This window comes from Podarcis vaucheri (genome assembly GCF_965113315.1).
Source record: "Podarcis vaucheri genome assembly, chromosome: 1".
Taxonomy (NCBI): Eukaryota; Metazoa; Chordata; class Lepidosauria; order Squamata; family Lacertidae; genus Podarcis; species Podarcis vaucheri.
The window spans coordinates 129,768,820-129,787,044 of NC_138759.1; the positions used below are offsets into that span (position 1 = coordinate 129,768,820).

Genomic DNA, 18,225 nt, shown 5'->3' on the forward strand with positions numbered 1-18,225 from the left:
ATTTCTGAAAAATAAGTCATGTCAGACTAACCTGATCTCGTTTTTTGACAGAATTACAAGCCTGGTAGATGAAGGGAACGCAGTGGATGTAGCCTACCTTGATTTCAGCAAGGCATTTGACAAGGTGCCCCATGATATTCTTGTAATGAAACTGGTAAAATGCGGTCTTGACTATGCTACCACTCAGTGGATTTGTAACTGGCTGACTGACCAAACCCAAAGAGTGCTCATCAATGGTTCCTCTTCATCCTGGAGAAGAGTGACTAGTGGGGTGCCACAGGGCTCTGTCTTGGGCCTGGTCTTATTCAACATCTTTATCAACGACTTGGATGATGGACTCAAGGGCATCCTGATCAAATTTGCGGATAACACCAAACTGGGAGGGGTGGCTAACACCCCAGAGGACAGGGTCACACTTCAAAACGACTTTGACAGATTAGAGAACTGGGCCAAAACAAACAAGATGAATTTTAACAGGGAGAAATGTAAAGTATTGCACTTGGGCAAAAAAAATGAGAGGCACAAATACAAGATGGGTGACACCTGGCTTGAGAGCAGTACATGTGAAAAGGATCTAGGAGTCTTGGTTGACCACAAACTTGACATGAGCCAACAGTGTGACGCGGCAGCTAAAAAAGCCAATGCAATTCTGGGCTGCATCAATAGGAGTATAGCATCTAGATCAAGGGAAGTAATAGTGCCACTGTATTCTGCTCTGGTCAGACCTCACCTAGAGTACTGTGTCCAGTTCTGGGCACCACAATTCAAGAAGGACACTGACAAACTGGAACGTGTCCAGAGGAGGGCAACCAAAATGGTCAAAGGCCTGGAAACGATGCCTTATGAGGAACGGCTAAGGGAGCTGGGCATGTTTAGCCTGGAGAAGAGGAGGTTAAGGGGTGATATGATAGCCATGTTCAAATATATAAAAGGATGTCACATAGAGGAGGGAGAAAGGTTGTTTTCTGCTGCTCCAGAGAAGCGGACACGGAGCAATGGATCCAAACTACAAGAAAGAAGATTCCACCTAAACATTAGGAAGAACTTCCTGACAGTAAGAGCTGTTCGACAGTGGAATTTGCTGCCAAGGAGTGTGGTGGAGTCTCCTACTTTGGAGGTCTTTAAGCAGAGGCTTGACAACCATATGTCAGGAGTGCTCTGATGGTGTTTCCTGTTTGGCAGGGGGTTGGTCTCGATGGCCCTTGTGGTCTCTTCCAACTCTATGATTCTATGATTCTATGATTCTTCTGGGGATTCCCCTGACTCTGCAGAGCAGATTCGAGGACAATAGGGGGGGCATGTCTGGGGAGTGGAGAGGGACAAATTCCAGTTGTTTTAGTTCTGGCACAACTATTTACCGTAATTTGTCTTTAAGGTGTTTCAATAGCAAGATCTGTATTTTCTCACCACTTGCTTATACATTATGGTAAGGATAAAACTGTTTGCATGAACTGTAGACATGTACTTTCACATGATTAAAAAAGTCTTATAGAGCGAAAAATACAGTGGTTGAATACTACTCCCTGACTGTTAAATTTGCCTAGGTTTCCCTGAGATGACAGCCAGCACTTAAATAACTTCCCTCTTGAGTAGATTAAAACAACAACAACTTTGAGATGGGTCCAACTGATTTCCTTCTGAAAGGGTTTGCACAGAGGTTCCTTTGTGTTTTTCAGATGCGGCGTCCACAGAATGTTCCCCTTACACTTGGCAGCACTAAATGCCCATGCCGACTGCTGTAGGAAGTTGCTGTCATCAGGTAAGCAAAGGAGGAAGAAAATGCAAAGCTCAGTTAACCTTGCCAAGTGAGCTGCTTGTGGGTCCTTCTTTTGGTTAGCGTTGTGTGCTCACGTTACTAAAATTTAAAGGCCTCATTTCCTGTTTCATGTTTGTGGCACTAGCTGCATGTGCTTATTTGTGCAAACCCCTACCTATGTGCATGCGTATGAATTCCTATCATCTGTACTGCTTGTGTCTGAAGCACAACGTATGCTTTTTTCTTCCCTGATGGCCATAGGGAATTAGGAACTTTTGTTTATGGTATGTTCCTGGTGGTGGAAGTGGGGGGGGGGGAGCAATTTTCAAGACTTCACCCTGCAGTAACCTGAAAATCTGCTCCATAGGGTTGGAAGACCCTGCTCCAAGAGCGTGGTGGCATGCTGCAAGGACAAGGAGAAACTGGAAAAAATTCCTACCCCCCTTCCATGCCATTGGAAACCTGCAATGGAACAGCAACTTGGGATCCAGGGCTTAGATTTCAATTCTGCATCCACATAATCTGGAAGTAAATCTCACTGGATTTAGGCCCCACCTGCACTGCACATCTAAACCAGTATCATACCACTTGAAACAGTCATGGCTTCCCCCCCCCAAAAAATAGAATTCTGGGCATTGTAGTTTCTTCAGGGTGCTGAGAGTTGTTAGGGACCCCTGTTCCCCTCACAGAGCTATAATTATCAGAGTGGCTTAATAATCAGTCCTTCTCCAAAGAGAACTCTGGGAATCACAGCTCAGTGAGGGGAGTTAGGGGTCTCCTAACAACTCTCAGCGGGACGCGGGTGGCGCTGTGGGTAAAACCTCAGTGCCTAGGATTTGCCGATTGAAAGGTCGGCGGTTCGAATCCCCGCGGCGGGGTGCGCTCCCGTTGCTCGGTCCCAGCGCCTGCCAACCTAGCAGTTCGAAAGCACCCCCCCCCCGGTGCAAGTAGATAAATAGGGACCGCTTACTAGCAGGAAGGTAAAAGGCGTTTCCGTGTGCTGCACTGGCTCGCCAGATGCAGCTTTGTCACGCTGGCCATGTGACCTGGAAGTATCTCCGGACAGCGCTGGCCCCCGGCCTCTTAAGTGAGATGGGCACACAACCCTAGAGTCGGATACGACTGGCCCGTACGGGCAGGGGTACCTTTACCTTTAACAACTCTCAGCACCTTAGCAGACAAGTATAGGATCATGTTGCTCTTCAGAGTGAACGATAAAACTTCGGTGCATTGTAAGATTAGGAAATTGGTTTCCCCTTGCTGCCTTTTTTTAAAAACGCTTTATCATATTTTAGATTCCTGATTTGGATGTAATACAGTTTTTATTATTATCTTCTGCATGTGTAAGAACTCAGAAATACTATAATCCATATTATTTATATAATATTAATATTAATATTATTTATAGATGAAGTTGGCTAAAAGGATATAGAAACCTTATGTTGTACCAGTTTTAATGTCCCTGACTGCATAAATCAAGAGTCTTAAGCTCAAATGCATTGGGTGGGAACCAAATCCATCGCCACCAGTTTTGATGTGTGAGTGGAGGCCAGTAACAGAAGCAGTGACTAGGTTAAATTTTATTTAAAATGCCCCAACTATCCCAAGCCAATATCCCCACCTTTCTACCACGTCTAACAAAATTCCTTCATTAGCATTAGCACTATTGGTGTCTTCATGTGTTGGCTCCCCACATCTCAGCCTGCACCTTCAGATGCCCCACCATTTTCAGCCCCCCCCCATGTACTGCTCCTTCTCCTCAAAATTACTAAAACAACTGAACCCCTCTTGCCAATCTAAATAGTTCTTGAATCTTAGTTTTGTTTCCTGCTTTTTGCACTTGGCTGCAAATTTAAATGGAATGGAGAAGCAATGCCCTTAGCAATGCCCTAACCAAGGCTGCACTCTGCGTGGGGCTACCTTTGAAGGTGACCCGGAAACTGCAATTAATCCAGAATGCGGCAGCTAGACTGGTGACTGGGAGGGGCCGCCGGGACCACATATCACTGGTCCTGAGAGATCTGCATTGGCTCCTAGTACGTTTCCGAGCACAATTCAAAGTGTTGGTGCTGACCTTTAAAGCCCTAAATGGCCTCGGTCCAGTATGCCTGAAGGAGCGTCTCCACCCCCATCGTTCAGCCTGGACACTGAGATCCAGCGCCGAGGGCCTTCTGGCAGTTCCCTCACTGCGAGAAGTGAGGTTACAGGGAACCAGACAGAGGGCCTTCTTGGTAGTGGCGCCCGCCCTGCGGAACGCCCTCCCTTCAGATGTGAAGGAAATACAGTGGTGCCTCGCAAGACGAAAAGAATCCATTCTGTGATTCTCTTCGTCTAGCGGTTTTTTCGTCTTGCGAAGCAAGCCCATTGAAGGATTAGCGGATTAGTGCTATTAGCGCTATTAGCGGCTTTTAGCGGCTTATCTGCTGATTGGATCGGCTTAGCAGCTTAGAAAAGGGGGGGGGGGGAGGAAAAAAAACCAGCAGGAACTCGCAAGACATTGTCGTCTTGCGAAGCAAGCCCATAGGAAATTCGTTTCGCGAAGCACCTCCAAAATGGAAAACTCTTTCGTCTAGCGAGTTTTCCGTCTTGCGAGGCATTCGTCTTGCGAGGCACCACTGTAAACAGCTATCTTCTCTTTAAAAGACATGTGAAGGCAGCCTTGGTTAGGGCATTGCTAAGGGCATTGCTTCTGAACGTGAAGGTTCAGTAACTGGTGTGGAAATGGCATCGTGAACTGCCATTCGGGCTTTTATTTCTGACAGCCCTTTCAAAAACCAGAAGCCACGCTTATGAAGCCACACTACTGGCTTCGCATACAGAAAGTTGGTGCCACGCAAATGTGATCACACATGGTTTCATCCCAATCCACACCCGAAACGTTTGCACAGACAGAGGCCTCTCCTTCCTCGTGACTAGGCCACGGGTGTTCTACATTTTCCGGTGTCAAAAATATTGGGGAAGTAGGCCATTTTGTAATGTGGGAACAACCCCTGCATTACGAAAACGGAGCTTCCCTTCCCTCTGGGGGAAAAACGTGTCGTTTAAAACGCCCCACATGTTGTTCAGTGTATGGTTAGAAACTTGTCAGCATTAATCATTTACGTCCCCGCTTCCTAAGCATGGATAGAAGTGCTTTGTTTAATCTGAGGTACAATGGCAGCTTGCTGAAGAGGCCACCTCTATGACTTGACTGTTCCTTTTTAAAGCTGCTGCACTGAGGGAGGATAAGCCACTCTCCTTGTCCTTGCATTTTTAGCAGCCCAGCTGTCTGCTTAATTTTAAGGCCACCAATACTAGAGCGAACCACCCGGCGGAGCGTAACTGGGCAGCTGCACCTCCAAATTTAGGAGAGTAGTGCGAATTTAGGAGAGTAGTGCAAATTTAGGAGAGTAGTGCAATGGTTTAGGATTGCACCTCTCCATATCTCTTAGGGATCATCCATACTTTCCTCAGGGAGACCCACTCGAATGCTGAATTGGAGCAAACATCACTCTAACCTATTGATGTTTGCTCTGATTCAGTGGTAAAGAGCAGGTTTGTTAGTGGTTTTTTTCAATTTTTTCAATTCATTTTATAACACAAATAAAAAACACAGAAAAGACAAACAATACGAACAAATTCTTGTCATATCCTTATTTTTCTAAACATTGCTAAGTGGGCTTCCCCAAGTCCCACCTATCTGATTTTGATTTTACTTCATCTTTAGCAGTTTACATATATCATAATTTCTAACCATCTTCCAGGTTTGTCATTGTTATTGTTATTTATTAGATTTATATACCGTCCTTCATAATCTCAGGGCGGTTCACAGAATAAAATACAGGATAAAGACGAGTAAATAAGTAAAGCCAAGCAGCCAAATAATAACCTCCCTCTGCCCTTCCTACAGAGCCATTTAAAAGGCTGTGGAATATTAATCTGCCAAAGGCCTAGTTGAAGAGGAATGCCTTCACCTGGCGCCTAAAATATATATAATGAAGGTGCCATTCAAATCTCCCTGGGGAGAGCATTCCACAAACAGGGAGCCACCACAGAGAAGGCCATGTTTGTCACCCTCTGGGCCACATGTGGACGAGGAGTCGCACAAAGAAGGGCTTCAGATTAAGATGGTTTATATGAGGAGATGTAGTCCTTCAGGTATCCTGAGCTATTGAAGGCTTTTAAGCCTTTTAAGGTTTCCCTTTGGGAAAGTGGCCGGGCAAGTGAAAGTGACTCAGAAGCATAGAAGCTGCCTTATACTGACACAGGCTTTTGGTTCATCTAGCTTAATAGCGTCTACACCTATTGACAGTGGCTGTGTCAATTTATTTCATAAAATCTATACATCACTTGATTGTTAAAAAAAAAACCCTTCAAAGCGGTTTACAAACAGGAGTCTTTTTTGGAATGCAAAACATATGTTGTACAACTGTACTACTATATTCTTTATAGAGGTGGTAACAGTAGTATGATTATTATTGTGCTTGGGTGTAGCCTTTTACTGCCCTCCCCCCGCCCCCGTTCACTGAGGAAACACTAGTCTTCTACTAAACTTAAAAAATAAAATAAAAAATCAGTTTACAACTTTTCCAAAAATAGTTCCAAAACTGCTCAGGCGTAAGAGGGAATTGTCCGCTCATCAGTTCATATGCTGTCACAGGCATATAAATATGCCAAGGACAGTAACAGTAAAAATGTATCATCTTTTTTTCCACAGTAGCACCAATTGAGCTGTGTTTGGGATTTTTATTAGGTACCTCCTCAAAAAAAACACACAAAAAAAACACAACAAGACCCCACACCTTTCTCCCAGCAATAGGAAATAAATAAATAAACCCATGTGCATGATGCACAAAACAAAGCAGACAGAAATATTTCCGCATATGTGAGAATGTATTGTCCGTATGCACCCTTCGGGGAAAATAATCGCAATCCCTTTCTCCCTTTCCCAAAGAATACCCATCCCCTCCACAACTTAATGGTGAATTTTTACCGTGCCCTTGCTTCGATAAACTTTTGCTGTTTTCCATATAAAGCGTTCGCAGTTTCCTAGAAAGTCACCCTTCCCCCCCCCCCGGCACAGAATCTGAAGCCATCAATAAATAAAAATCCTATTTGAGGCCTGCTGAGGCAATCTCTGTGACTCCCTTGTTTCCTTTGCAGAGCTTTCTGCCTTCGTGCCCTGCTGTCAGTTCTCTCGATAGCAATCTGCCTCATAAATGCCTGCTGCATGATTTAAATACTTATATAGCACAGGGCTGAATGTGAAAATAGATTCTTTCTGACTTTACGGTTCTTCTTTATGCAGCTGCCAAGCTTGAGCAGCCCCTGTCCGTTTCCATGACAACCTCTGGCTGACTACAGTTGTGTCTGCATTCTCTAATTTTTGTGTTGTTGGGGTTTTTTTCTGACTAACTGATTTTTCTGTCTCTGCAATGTTTCTTGCGGTTTAACTAGGACAAAAGTATAGCATAGTATCCATGTTTAGTAATGAGCACGTGCTGTCTGCAGGCTTTGAAATAGACACCCCAGATAAATTTGGAAGAACGTGCCTCCATGCCGCTGCTGCAGGAGGGTAAGTGGTTTTGAAATCGTAACTGCCAAGTTATATATAATTTCAGTTCTGTGGCCTCTCCGCAAAATAAATTGGTTCCAAATAAGGAATAGCGAAAGACTGCAGAAAAACGTTTCCGAGCATTGGTATTTTGTGTTTCACGCATGCAAACTCACACTTGAGGAAAAAATAAACTCTGTGCTTGTTTAAGCAAACATAACCGTTCTCCTATCATAGATTGCTCAGCCCTCATTTGAGTCTTCCCTTCTCTTCTGAGTCATTGTATTCTTAAGCACTCATGTGACTGCTGTGGTTTATCATGTAGGAAATGCCATCTGCAGAGCTTAATCTTGCAAATGAATCGTGTGGCCCTCGCAATAAATTGGGTTTTGTGGGAGCAGCATTAAATTAAAAGATCCAAGGCCTACATGAAATTCCATCTTCTCCCTGCCCCATTTGTCCGTACATGCCAGTTGCAGAAAAGAGAGCACCATATCCTGTACAGTGGTACCTCGGGTTAAGTACTTAATTCGTTCCGGAGGTCTGTTCTTAACCTGAAACTGTTCTTAACCTGAAGCACCACCCGAAGCTAATGGGGCCTCCAGCTGCCGCCGCGCTGCCGGAGCACGATTTCTGTTCTCAACCTGAAGCACTATTTCTGGGTTAGCGGAGTCTGTAACCTGAAGCGTATGTAACCTGAAGCATATGCAACCTGAGGTACCACTGTCAAAATAAAAAAAATTCCTTCCAGTAGCACCTTAAAGACCAACTAAGTCAGTTCTTGGTATGAGCTTTCGTGTGCACGCACACTTCTTCAGACACTGGAAGGAATTTTTTTTATTTTGACTATGGCAGACCAACACGGCTACCTATCTACTACTGAGGTACCACTGTAATCCTAAACCACAGCATAGAATGCATTGCTTCTCAGCAGGCTGCTAATTTAATACATCATTTTTCTCTCTCAGCGGGGAACAGTACAGTGGTACCTCATCGAGCGTCCGGTATCCATTCTGGAGGCCCGGACGCTCGACAAAAGTGTTGCTAGACAGAGCATCGCTCTGGACGTGCGTGTGGAGTGGTTTTGCGCTTCTACACATGCGCGAAGCGGCAAACCCGGAAGTGACCCATTCCGGTACTTCCGGGTTTGCTGCGGAAGTCCACCGAAATGGACTATCGAAGGGGCGGACGTTCGCAGAGGTATGACTGTAGCTACTCCTTCCATGACAAGGGAGTTGCCACCATGACCTGATCTATGTGATACTATGTGAGACCAAGCATGTCTACTATGTCTACTGTGTTAGACAAGGAACTATATTTTAACCTGGGCCCTCTGCTATACCATACTTAAATACCCTAAAGGTTGATTTAAACCTGGATGAGAATTAATAATAAGTGGCCTTGTGTTAGAGGGCACAAGTTGCACTAGATGGTTGTTTACTACATCTTCCGCCTGAGCAGATTTTTTTTTGGCCTGTCTTATCCAGGCCAGACCAACTCAAAGAAGTGAACACTTTGTTCTTTTTTCATACAGGCCAAATAACTAAATTGCCATCCTGGAAGGCAAGTTGCCAGAAAGAGGGGAAAGCAATCCTCATCCTGTAATTCTGTAGCCAAATCTTTCATTTTAACAGACTGTGCCCTCCCCTTGTATCAAAAAGACTAGCCGTGAAACAAGTCTTAACTTCCACCGTTCCCACATTTGTGCATATCAGGACTTAGGTTTTAGCTTGAGAGAGGCTAAACAGGTAACAGATTTCAAGGGGTTTGGTACAGTTCTGATGTTTAAGAGACAGACAAAATGAAAAAGAATGTCAGCTTAAGTCCATCTCTTCCATTCATAATAAGCCCTGCGCCCAACAAACGTCAATACTGGGGGAGCCAACATACTGCTCCCCAAATGCTGGGGAGCTGAATGGTATGAGATGATGGCAATTGCAGTCATCTGAAGGGCACTGCAAACTAAAGGCACCTCCCACATTGAAGGAAGTTCTCCTGCACATAATAAACTTGCAACAATGAATGGGGACTGTGATTTCTTGACCACAGTGAGGGTTGTGAAGGAGAACTTCTTGATAAATCGTGCCTTTAATGTCTTAACAAAATTTTGAAATGAATTGGCTGCAGTGGTTCTTTCCAATTAAACGGTTGGGGTTAAATTTGTATACATTAATTTAAAATAGTCCTTTGTTATATGCTCTGAAGAAAATCACATTGGTTTATTCAGTGGCATGTATTATGACTTAAAGTAGGTTAACTGGGGCTCCCAATCCTTTGGAATAATTATTCATGGCTCCCATCAGACTGCCTATGATCACTCATCCACCAGAGGCGTAGCCAACATGTGTGGTGTTGTCAAAGGAACATGGCTACCCTCACATGTTCCTGGTACCATTTGCCTGAATAGGACCATGCTGGCTAATTCAGAAGGCATTCCAAGGATTTTTGCGTGTAGAGAAGAGATTGTTACAAATAGTTGTTCTCGCTTAGATTGCTTATCCTATCTGGTTCTTCCCAGTCCCCGAACTGTTAATGGAGAAACTCCCTGCCCCTCCATCAATGCGAAGTGTCTGTTTTATTTCAATTCATGGCTTCTCTTCCTTTCTTTGTCTTTTCAGTAACGTTGATTGTGTAAAACTCTTGCAGAGCAGTGGAGCAGATTTCAATAAAAAAGACAAACATGGAAGGTATGTAATTTACTGCACTTAAAAAAAAATGAAAGACAAGAACTTTAGCCTTAACAATACATGAGTATAACAGATAAAACTAAAGGAAGCTCATCCTTGACTTATAAAACTCTACCTTTGATGAAAGCCACATAGCACAATTCCTGATGCTGGCTGTTAAGTTGTGGGTGAACATATCAGACGACACAGCGATTCTTCAAACAGCTCTTGTTTATTCACAGGCCAGAACTGAACTGAAGGGTTCAGTCAGCCTGCTTATATGGAGCTCCACTACAACATAACTGTAGCAATTTTCTAAAACTATCCAATCACTGAACGTCACTTTCGATCCCTTATTTGCATAACTATCTACAGTATCCCCCTGCTGGCCCAGGGTGAGAACTTCAATACATAACACTGGCATATTTCTGCTCAGATCTAGAATGCCACAGAGAAACATTGGGCTTCTCCATCCAGATCTCAAATCTGCCTAAGGGCCCTGAGTACATAGCGTGGTCCTGATTTCATAGCACTGGGTCTTTTCCTTCCCTCCTGAAGTTTTAGGTTATTTTTGATAGGCTGAAGTGTGAGCATGAGAGGATGGGAATGAGAAACTGAGACAGATGGTGGCAGTGGTTATACTTTGCTGTGGGGCTGCCCCTTATTTACATCTCCGCCTGAGCAGGATAGGAAAAAGGCATCCCCTGTAGTATATTGCTGCCTGAAGTGTAATGCCAAAAAATACAGGTGCAGTCTACACTGAATCCATAAAATAGATTTTTGTTCTTTCTATTAAAAAAATCACCTGCCACCAATGGCTTATTCTTTCCTCTTTCTTTCCCAATACAGTTTGGATTCTTGAATGCTTTTAACTGCAACTTCTTTTAGAGTACTTTTGACTGCAATAGCTTTTTGGATGTTTTAACTGGTTTATAATGTTTCTGCTCTTAAATTGTGTATCTATTTGCTTCTCTGGGCTCCTTCCGGAGGAAGGTTGAGATATAGATTTGATAAATAAAAAATAAGCAATTTTTGCTTTGCTTTTGCCCCCAACTGCATTAATGTGCCAATGTATAAAGAGGTCATCGAGCAGCACTCATTTTTTAAAAAATATTGCCAAGCGTATGTATAACCAGTGCTCCCTAACTTTACATGCAGTGCTTTTTTTTGGGGGGGTGTACTCAGAGGTAGGGACGCGGGTGGCGCTGTGGGTTAAACCACAGAGCCTAGGACTTGCCGATCAGAACGTCGGCGGTTCGAATCCCCGCGATGGGGTGAGCTCCCGTTGCTCGGTCCCTGCTCCTGCCAACCTAGCAGTTCGAAAGCACGTCAAAGTGCAAATAGATAAATAGGTACCGCTCTGGTGGGAAGGTAAACGGCATTTCCGTGCGCTGCTCTGGTTTGCCAGAAGCGACTTAGTCATGCTGGCCACATGACCCGGAAGCTGTATGCCGGCTCCCTCGGACAGTAAAGCGAGATGAGCGCCGCAACCCCAGAGTCGGCCACGACTGGACCTAATGGTCAGGGGTCGCTTTACCTTTACCTTACTCAGGGGTACACATACCCCTAAACAGTTTGGCCTCATTGAGGGGCAGTATTTCAATATGAGTAGGAAAATGAGAGTACCCCTAAACATATTTTTTTAAAAAAGAAAAAAAGCACTGCTTACATGTGTTTCTGGTTGCGTGTCAATGCCCCTGGACACTGGACACATTGTTTGAGTTTAATGGGCATGAAACGGCCACAACTTTATTGATTAAAGAATTGAAGGTTTTGGCCTTAGGCATTGGCTCCTATCAACTACCCGGCATGGTGACCGGGAAGAGTTAACACAAACCGTGGGGGTCCTGTTGAAGTACGCCAACTAGGATCCCACGGGTGTCACCGCTCGGGGGCGTGCCGGAGGCCCTTACCTTCCAAGGTTTCGTACAAGACAACGCCCCCCCGGAGTCCTCTACCGGACTACCCCTTTCCTTGGGGGAAGGTGATGGCGTTCCTTCCCCCCCACCATTCTCATACCACTTGAACCCCAGCCAATGCCTAACCGGAGTCAAGAGGGCGGTCCCTGGGCGTGCCTGGCCTTAAATACCCTAGGCCACACCTCCCCAGCCCGGCGATTGGCGGACCGGGTGGAGAGCACGCCCAGGGATTCCCCCAGTTCTCGCGGGGGCAAAGCTCAGCCCCCCCGCGTGTGAGGGAGGAGGGGCCAGACCGCAACCCCCTCTCCTCCCCAAGGGTCGGAAATGGCCATGTAAGATATACTTTTCCCAAGTCTTGGTGGAGATGATGGCTAAGCTCCTGCCCTTAGTTAAGCAGCAAAGTAAGAGGGCAAGCTTTGTTGAAAAGGCTAACAAAGAGTCACAATGAAGAAAGGCTTCATAGGGCAGGGATGGAGAACACATGGCCTCCCGGATGTTCTGGGTTACAAACCCGCCTCTAGGAGGAGGGCCACAGGTTCTCTCCCCCCACCACAGAGAAAGCTCCTGGAGCTGCAGTTGTTATTATGGTGAGTACAGTGGTACCTCAGGTTAAGAACTTAATTCGTCCTGGAGGTCCGTTCTTAACCTGAAACTGTTCTTAACCTGAAGCACCACTTTAACTAATGGGACCTGCCGCTGTGCCGCCGGTGCATGATTTCTGTTCTCATCCTGAAGCAAAGTTCTTAACCCGAGGTAATATTTCTGGCTTAGCGGAGTCTGTAACCTGAAGCGTCTGTAACCTGAGGTACCACTGTACAGAACTAAGCAGGACGGTGCTCCCCTCTCAGTGAATGCACAGGTGCTAAAAATAATGTTTACATCCTCAGCAAGATAGAGAGGAGCACCAGTTCCTTGGCTGGAGCTCTGGAATGCCCTTATAGAGTTGACGTATTGCAGGTGCAAAACCTATAAAAGGAATTCACAGGCACAAGGAGAATCATCATCATCATTTTTCCCTATCCTCCTTCCTCTCTTTCAGGAGTGTTCCTTGTTTCTTCCTTGTTTTTAGTTTTTAGTGGGTTTTTGTGTGAATAACATTCCACATCCCTCTGTCTGTTCAGTTCTTCTCTCCATACTCCCCACCCCCCTCTGCAGCCCATGGTTTTTTGCATATCCCGAGCGCCTACTTCTAATCTTCACCGCAGGAGGAAGAATATATTCTGCATTCAATTAAATAGCTGCTATTGTTACTTCGAAATGGGTTCCCCCTATAGTAATGTTGCTGTCAGGAGCAGTTAACGTAATGCACGCCGTTACTCAAGGTAGTGTCTGAGCTAATTCGTTTCTATTTATTTTTCAGGACACCTCTGCACTACGCAGCTGCAAATTGTCATTTCCAATGTATGGAGACGCTGGTGACCACGGGGGCCAATATTAACGAAACAGATGACTGGGGACGGACGGCTTTACACTATGCTGCTGCCTCAGACATGGACAGAAAGTAAACAAGCCTATTTGCATTCCTTGTTTCAACTTCAGCGCTAAGCCAGTGTCATTTCTGGTCTCTTTATGCAACAGTCTTATTTCAGAAAAAATACTGCCAGAACCAAAAGTATTCCCTTTCCCCTTCATGAATGCATTCAGCTACTTTGATTACTTTGAATAACTTATGACCTCTGTGTATTGAGAAGCCTCACAGTTCCCTTCAAGTTGCCGTCATATCTGCAAATGCAGCAGCTTGGATTTTTATTTATTTATTTATTCATTTCATAAAATTTAGACACCGCTTGATTGTAAAAAACAAAAAAAAACCCCTCAAAGCGGTTTACAAAAAAGATAAAATGATAAAACCGGGGGAGAATAATCGCAACCATACATACAAAAGTTAGAATGCTAAAGCAAATTGAAATTGCCTCACTTTTCATTCTGTCTAAACAGATTAAAATTACCTCACTTCTTTCTAATACAATCTTTCCATAGAATTGTTCCCTCTTGAGGTTAGTTCCTCACACAGGTAAAAGCTGTGTGTGATATGTAAAAAATTCACCTAGAGCCATTTTAGATTTCATGAGCCTATTGGTAAAACCAGGTCCTTAGTTACTAAGTTATATAGGACGTTTTTTTCATGCAGACAGAAACAAGAGGGACTCTGTTTACTGGAGAGGAGCACTGTAGATGTTTTCTCCCTAAGGTAATGTTGCTGTGATGCCGTTCCTCAAGTTTCTGTCCTCCTGATGTAAAAGTGTAGGTGGGGTTGCGGTATATGGCTGCTCTTTTCAAAAGGAGAGAACACAAAGGGCCACAAGTGTGTGGCAGCAAAGATGATTCAGTCATTTGATCATTCATGTATTCGAGCCCTGCGTTAGGCCATAAATTCCTAGGTGACCCTCACGGTCCTTTCCAACCCTACAACCCTATGGTTCTATGATTCTAAGAACCCATTGCAATTTAGAACATTTTTTGTATACCTGGAGATACAGAACTATCAGATGAAACATGCATTAGGGGGAGGCGTTGAGACTATTCTGTCACAGGGCCCCATCATATCCATGCACTCAAGAGATGGCAGAAGGATTCGGCAGGAACCTTGCACTGTGGCAGAAATTAAAATATCCCCAGAATACTACTCTTCCTCAAATCTCCTGGCCCAATGACTGAGGGCAGGTCCACTCCACACGTTTAAAGCACATCCAACTCACATTTGAAGCATGTGGCTTCTCTCAAAGAATCATGGGAACTGTAGTTTTCCCCTTACAGGGCTACCATTCGCAGCAACCTTAGTATACTACAGTTCCCATGCTTCTTGGGGTGTGTGTCATGTGCTCTAAACATGCATTGGATGTGCTTTAAACACTTGGTGTTTAAAGCTTCCTGAATTCTCTTCCTCCTTGTGTGTGTATGTGTGTAATTTACCACATATAATAGTCACAGCTGGGTGAATTTGTACCTTTGTAGCCTGCCATGATGTATTGGTAGCAGAGGATGTGATTATAATCTCTCTTCCTGTAATACCCAAGTCATTGTAACATGATTCCTTTCTACCTAGCTTGCTACAGATTCCATAGCAGCTGGGGACGTACCCTGTGATTAAAGTCTCCAGCAAAGATAATCTCAAAAGCTATGCCAAAGGAATGGATCTATCTGAACTGCCTATGAATATCAAAGAAAGAAAAGGGGGATGGGGTGGGACCTGATGGAATAGATTTCCATGATGTAGAGACAGAAAATATTTTTAGGGGGGAAAGGAAAGGATAAGATTAATGGTCTTTAAAATTGGCTCCATAAAGCAAGTATTGGTACCACAAGCAAGAGGTTTAGCCAGTCCCAGTTCCCTGGCACATGTAAATGTCCGACACACATATCTGAAAACATCAGTGTGCGCTGTACCTGTGCATGCTACTTACATGGGGGCATTGTAAAATGTTTTAGGTATAGCTGTAAAAAAAAAGGGGGGGGTTGCGATGGGCCTTAAAAACTGGACATAGTCATTTTTCTCCAGTCAAGGGTTTGCAAACAGAAATATTTTAAGTGGTCTTAAAATGTTAAGGTATATATTGTGGCAGAATTCTTTCCTCAGGTATTTAAAACATTCCATTGTGATTGATTGAGTGAGTGAGTGAGTGAGTGAGTGAGTGGTATGGTTCAAGTATTTGCCGCCTTTAGTTTTGTGGCATCAACCCTTTGGAATTCACTTCCCTTAAATATTAGATAGGCACCACCTCTTTTGTCATTTTGGCGCCTGATGAAGACCTTCCTCTTTCAACAGACCTTTTAAGTTGAGATATTTACCTTTCTGCGTTGTATTGGATATGCTTTTTATATGTTTCTATAATTTTATCATTTGTTGTTTGCTGCCCTAGACTCTTTGGGAGGAAAGGTGGGATATAAATTTAATAATGAATAAGGTTCTTACCAGCTACTGAAGTGGCAAATGCCACAAACAAGCACTGGGTGCTTAAGAGAGAAGACCAGACTTTTTGGAGAAACAATTCTGAAAATAGGAGTGCTGAACTTTTTGTGCTTTTTCTTCTTTTGTCTCTCTTTATAAAAATGGACATAACAAGCTTCTCATTTCTACTGACCTGATTCGTTAACGATATTCCTGGACAGGGAGCCAATTATGTATGAGGAAATGCTTTTGAGCTGCGTTCAGGATTTCTGCTAATGAAACAGAACGCATTCATATTTTAATAGTGATAAACCCCAAGTCCTCATTTCTTCCATTCTATTTTAAGAACAGGAACATTCTGAACTCCCAGGGAAGAGTCTAGTTAGAACAGGTCTGCTGCTAGTGGCATCATGAGCTGCCGTAGAGTTTAACTTTCTTGTTTTGTGAATCTTCGTTAAGAATGGAAAAGGCTAGGAACAAGTCCACCAGTGGTAGATTAGGTACCCTATTTTTTGCTCTATAAGACTCACTTTTCCCCTCCTAAAAAGTAAGGGGAAATGTGTGTGCGTCTTATGGAGCAAATGCAGGCTGCATAGCTATCAGCTATCCCAGAAGCCAGAACAGCAAGAGGGATTGCTGCTTTCACTGCGTAGCGATCCCTCTTGCTGTTCTGGCTTCTGAGATTCAGAATATATTTTTTCTTGTTTTCCTCCTCCAAAAACTAGGTGCGTATTGTGGTCTGGTGCGTCTTATAGAGCGAAAAATACGGTAGCTCCCAGTTAAACATGAAGAATACAAAAGCAACCTTAGGGAGTCAAACCCATGGTGCATCTAGCCCACGAACCTCAGTGAAACATCCGTTTAAAGTGGTTGATATAGCATAGCTGGTTGACCAGCTGATATATTTCTAGGAGACACATATTTCTCCAGACAGGAGTTGCTGGATTACAGCTCCTTTCATCCCTGACCATTGGCTATGCAGGCAGAAGTTGATAGGAACTGCAGTCCAAAAAGACCCAGAGGTATTGAAACAGTTGTGCAGGCAGTTACAGCCAACATGACAGTAACATCTGCCCTGTGACAATAACTTTGCAAAATTTCTGGAACGTTTGTTATGGAAGCTTGATGTGACTCTTAGCCTTGTCCATAGGTCAGTCAGTCAGTTATTATTATTATTATTATTATTATTATGGGTTCCTGGTGGCACCCATAAGTATGTACACTGCTCTGAAGTGAAAATGATGGCTGGTCACTTATGCGAATCTCTGAAGTGTCAGTTTTCAAAATGAGTTGCATTTTTCTGTCCCTTATGTTAAGAAGAAAGAATATTTTGGGTAACTCCCATGAGAATGCTGAAGAACTTGAAAGAGCCAATGAAATGAAGGAAAAAGCAGCTGCATTGTAAGTTTGGTGTCAATAGAGCAGTTTGACTCCATCTCCGTATAATGCTTTTGCTTCTGTGGGTTGAAGTTATGTGCGTTCCTTATTTTTGCTCACCTGCTATGCTGCCGCATACAACCGCTGAGGCAATGAAGCGCTAACCTTTGAATTATGGTCTATAGATATTTGTGTATGTGTGTGTGTTTGTGTGTCTTTTTAACTTTTCCGTTCTAGCTGCCGCTGTAGCGTTCCGAGGCATTTTAAACGTGGCGTGCTGTTGTCCAAATCAAGTGCATTGTGATAATATGCTGCAAGGAATATATGTCCTTCACAAATTTAATAATCATAGCTGATGTTCCTTATGCCGTGGTTTTTGTTGTAGTGTTTGTGTTGATTGTCAACGAGGTAGAATATGCATGCAAGGAAGTGACACAGAAAATGTCATCAAATCTCTTTCCTATGGAGCTGTTCCCAAGTAAATAGACAACATGAGGAAAGCTGTTGGTTTTGAGAAATGCATAGGTTGACATTTAGAATGTGTGGGGTTCTGTAGCTGAAGCAGCGACTCTACTACAACAGCTGATTCTTCCAAAAGAATGGGTTTTAGAATCTGGAGCAGTAGTAGAGCTGATCATACAGGATCTTATGACTTACGACTTTTAGAAGACATCTTAAGGCAGCCCTGTTTAGGGAAGTTTTTAATGTTTTCTATTTTATCGCTTTATTATTAATAATATTCTGTTGGGAGTGTTAGGATTGTCCTACTCGCATGTAGAACCCTGGCAGAGACACATGCCCGACGGGAATGTTCTCTCCCTCGTTCGGGAGCTTCAAAAGCTTTCTCCAGCCTGAACTGATACCAAGAGGCAATAGCACGCTTAAGGATCCTGCAGATCGTTAGCAGTTTGTGTAACAAACTCAGTAGCAACATTTTGGCTAATCTTCTTTATTCACATACACTTGGAGCATTCTGACTTAGCTCCTTCCTATTTCTCATCAGACAGCAAAGAGAAAGAACAAAGGAGAATAGTCCCACATCATGGAAACACAGTAACATAAACATCCTGTCTCTGTCACTTCCC

The 18,225-nt window shown here is 43.8% G+C and overlaps 1 protein-coding gene across 8 annotated transcripts in view; it reads left to right on the forward strand.

The window, feature by feature from the left end:
- The window catches only part of ANKRD44 (ankyrin repeat domain 44), a 218,599-nt gene that overhangs the window by 103,369 nt on the left and 97,005 nt on the right, over window positions 1–18,225 (forward strand). For 3 of the 8 annotated variants that reach the window (XR_014221467.1, XR_014221468.1, XM_082229571.1), the window contains exons 11-15: window positions 1,677–1,759; window positions 7,193–7,310; window positions 9,908–9,976; window positions 13,235–13,375; window positions 17,081–17,164. Coding sequence is in view for 2 of the 8 variants with exons in the window: in XM_082229571.1 (XP_082085697.1) it covers window positions 1,677–1,759; window positions 7,193–7,310; window positions 9,908–9,976; window positions 13,235–13,375; window positions 17,081–17,164 (495 nt within the window). In the remaining 6 variants the exon portion in view is untranslated. Of the gene's footprint in view, window positions 1–1,676; window positions 1,760–7,192; window positions 7,311–9,907; window positions 9,977–13,234; window positions 13,376–14,005; window positions 16,357–17,080; window positions 17,165–18,225 lie in introns of those variants that run through there. The other 5 variants (XR_014221470.1, XR_014221471.1, XM_082229572.1 and 2 more) reach the window with 4 other exon arrangements.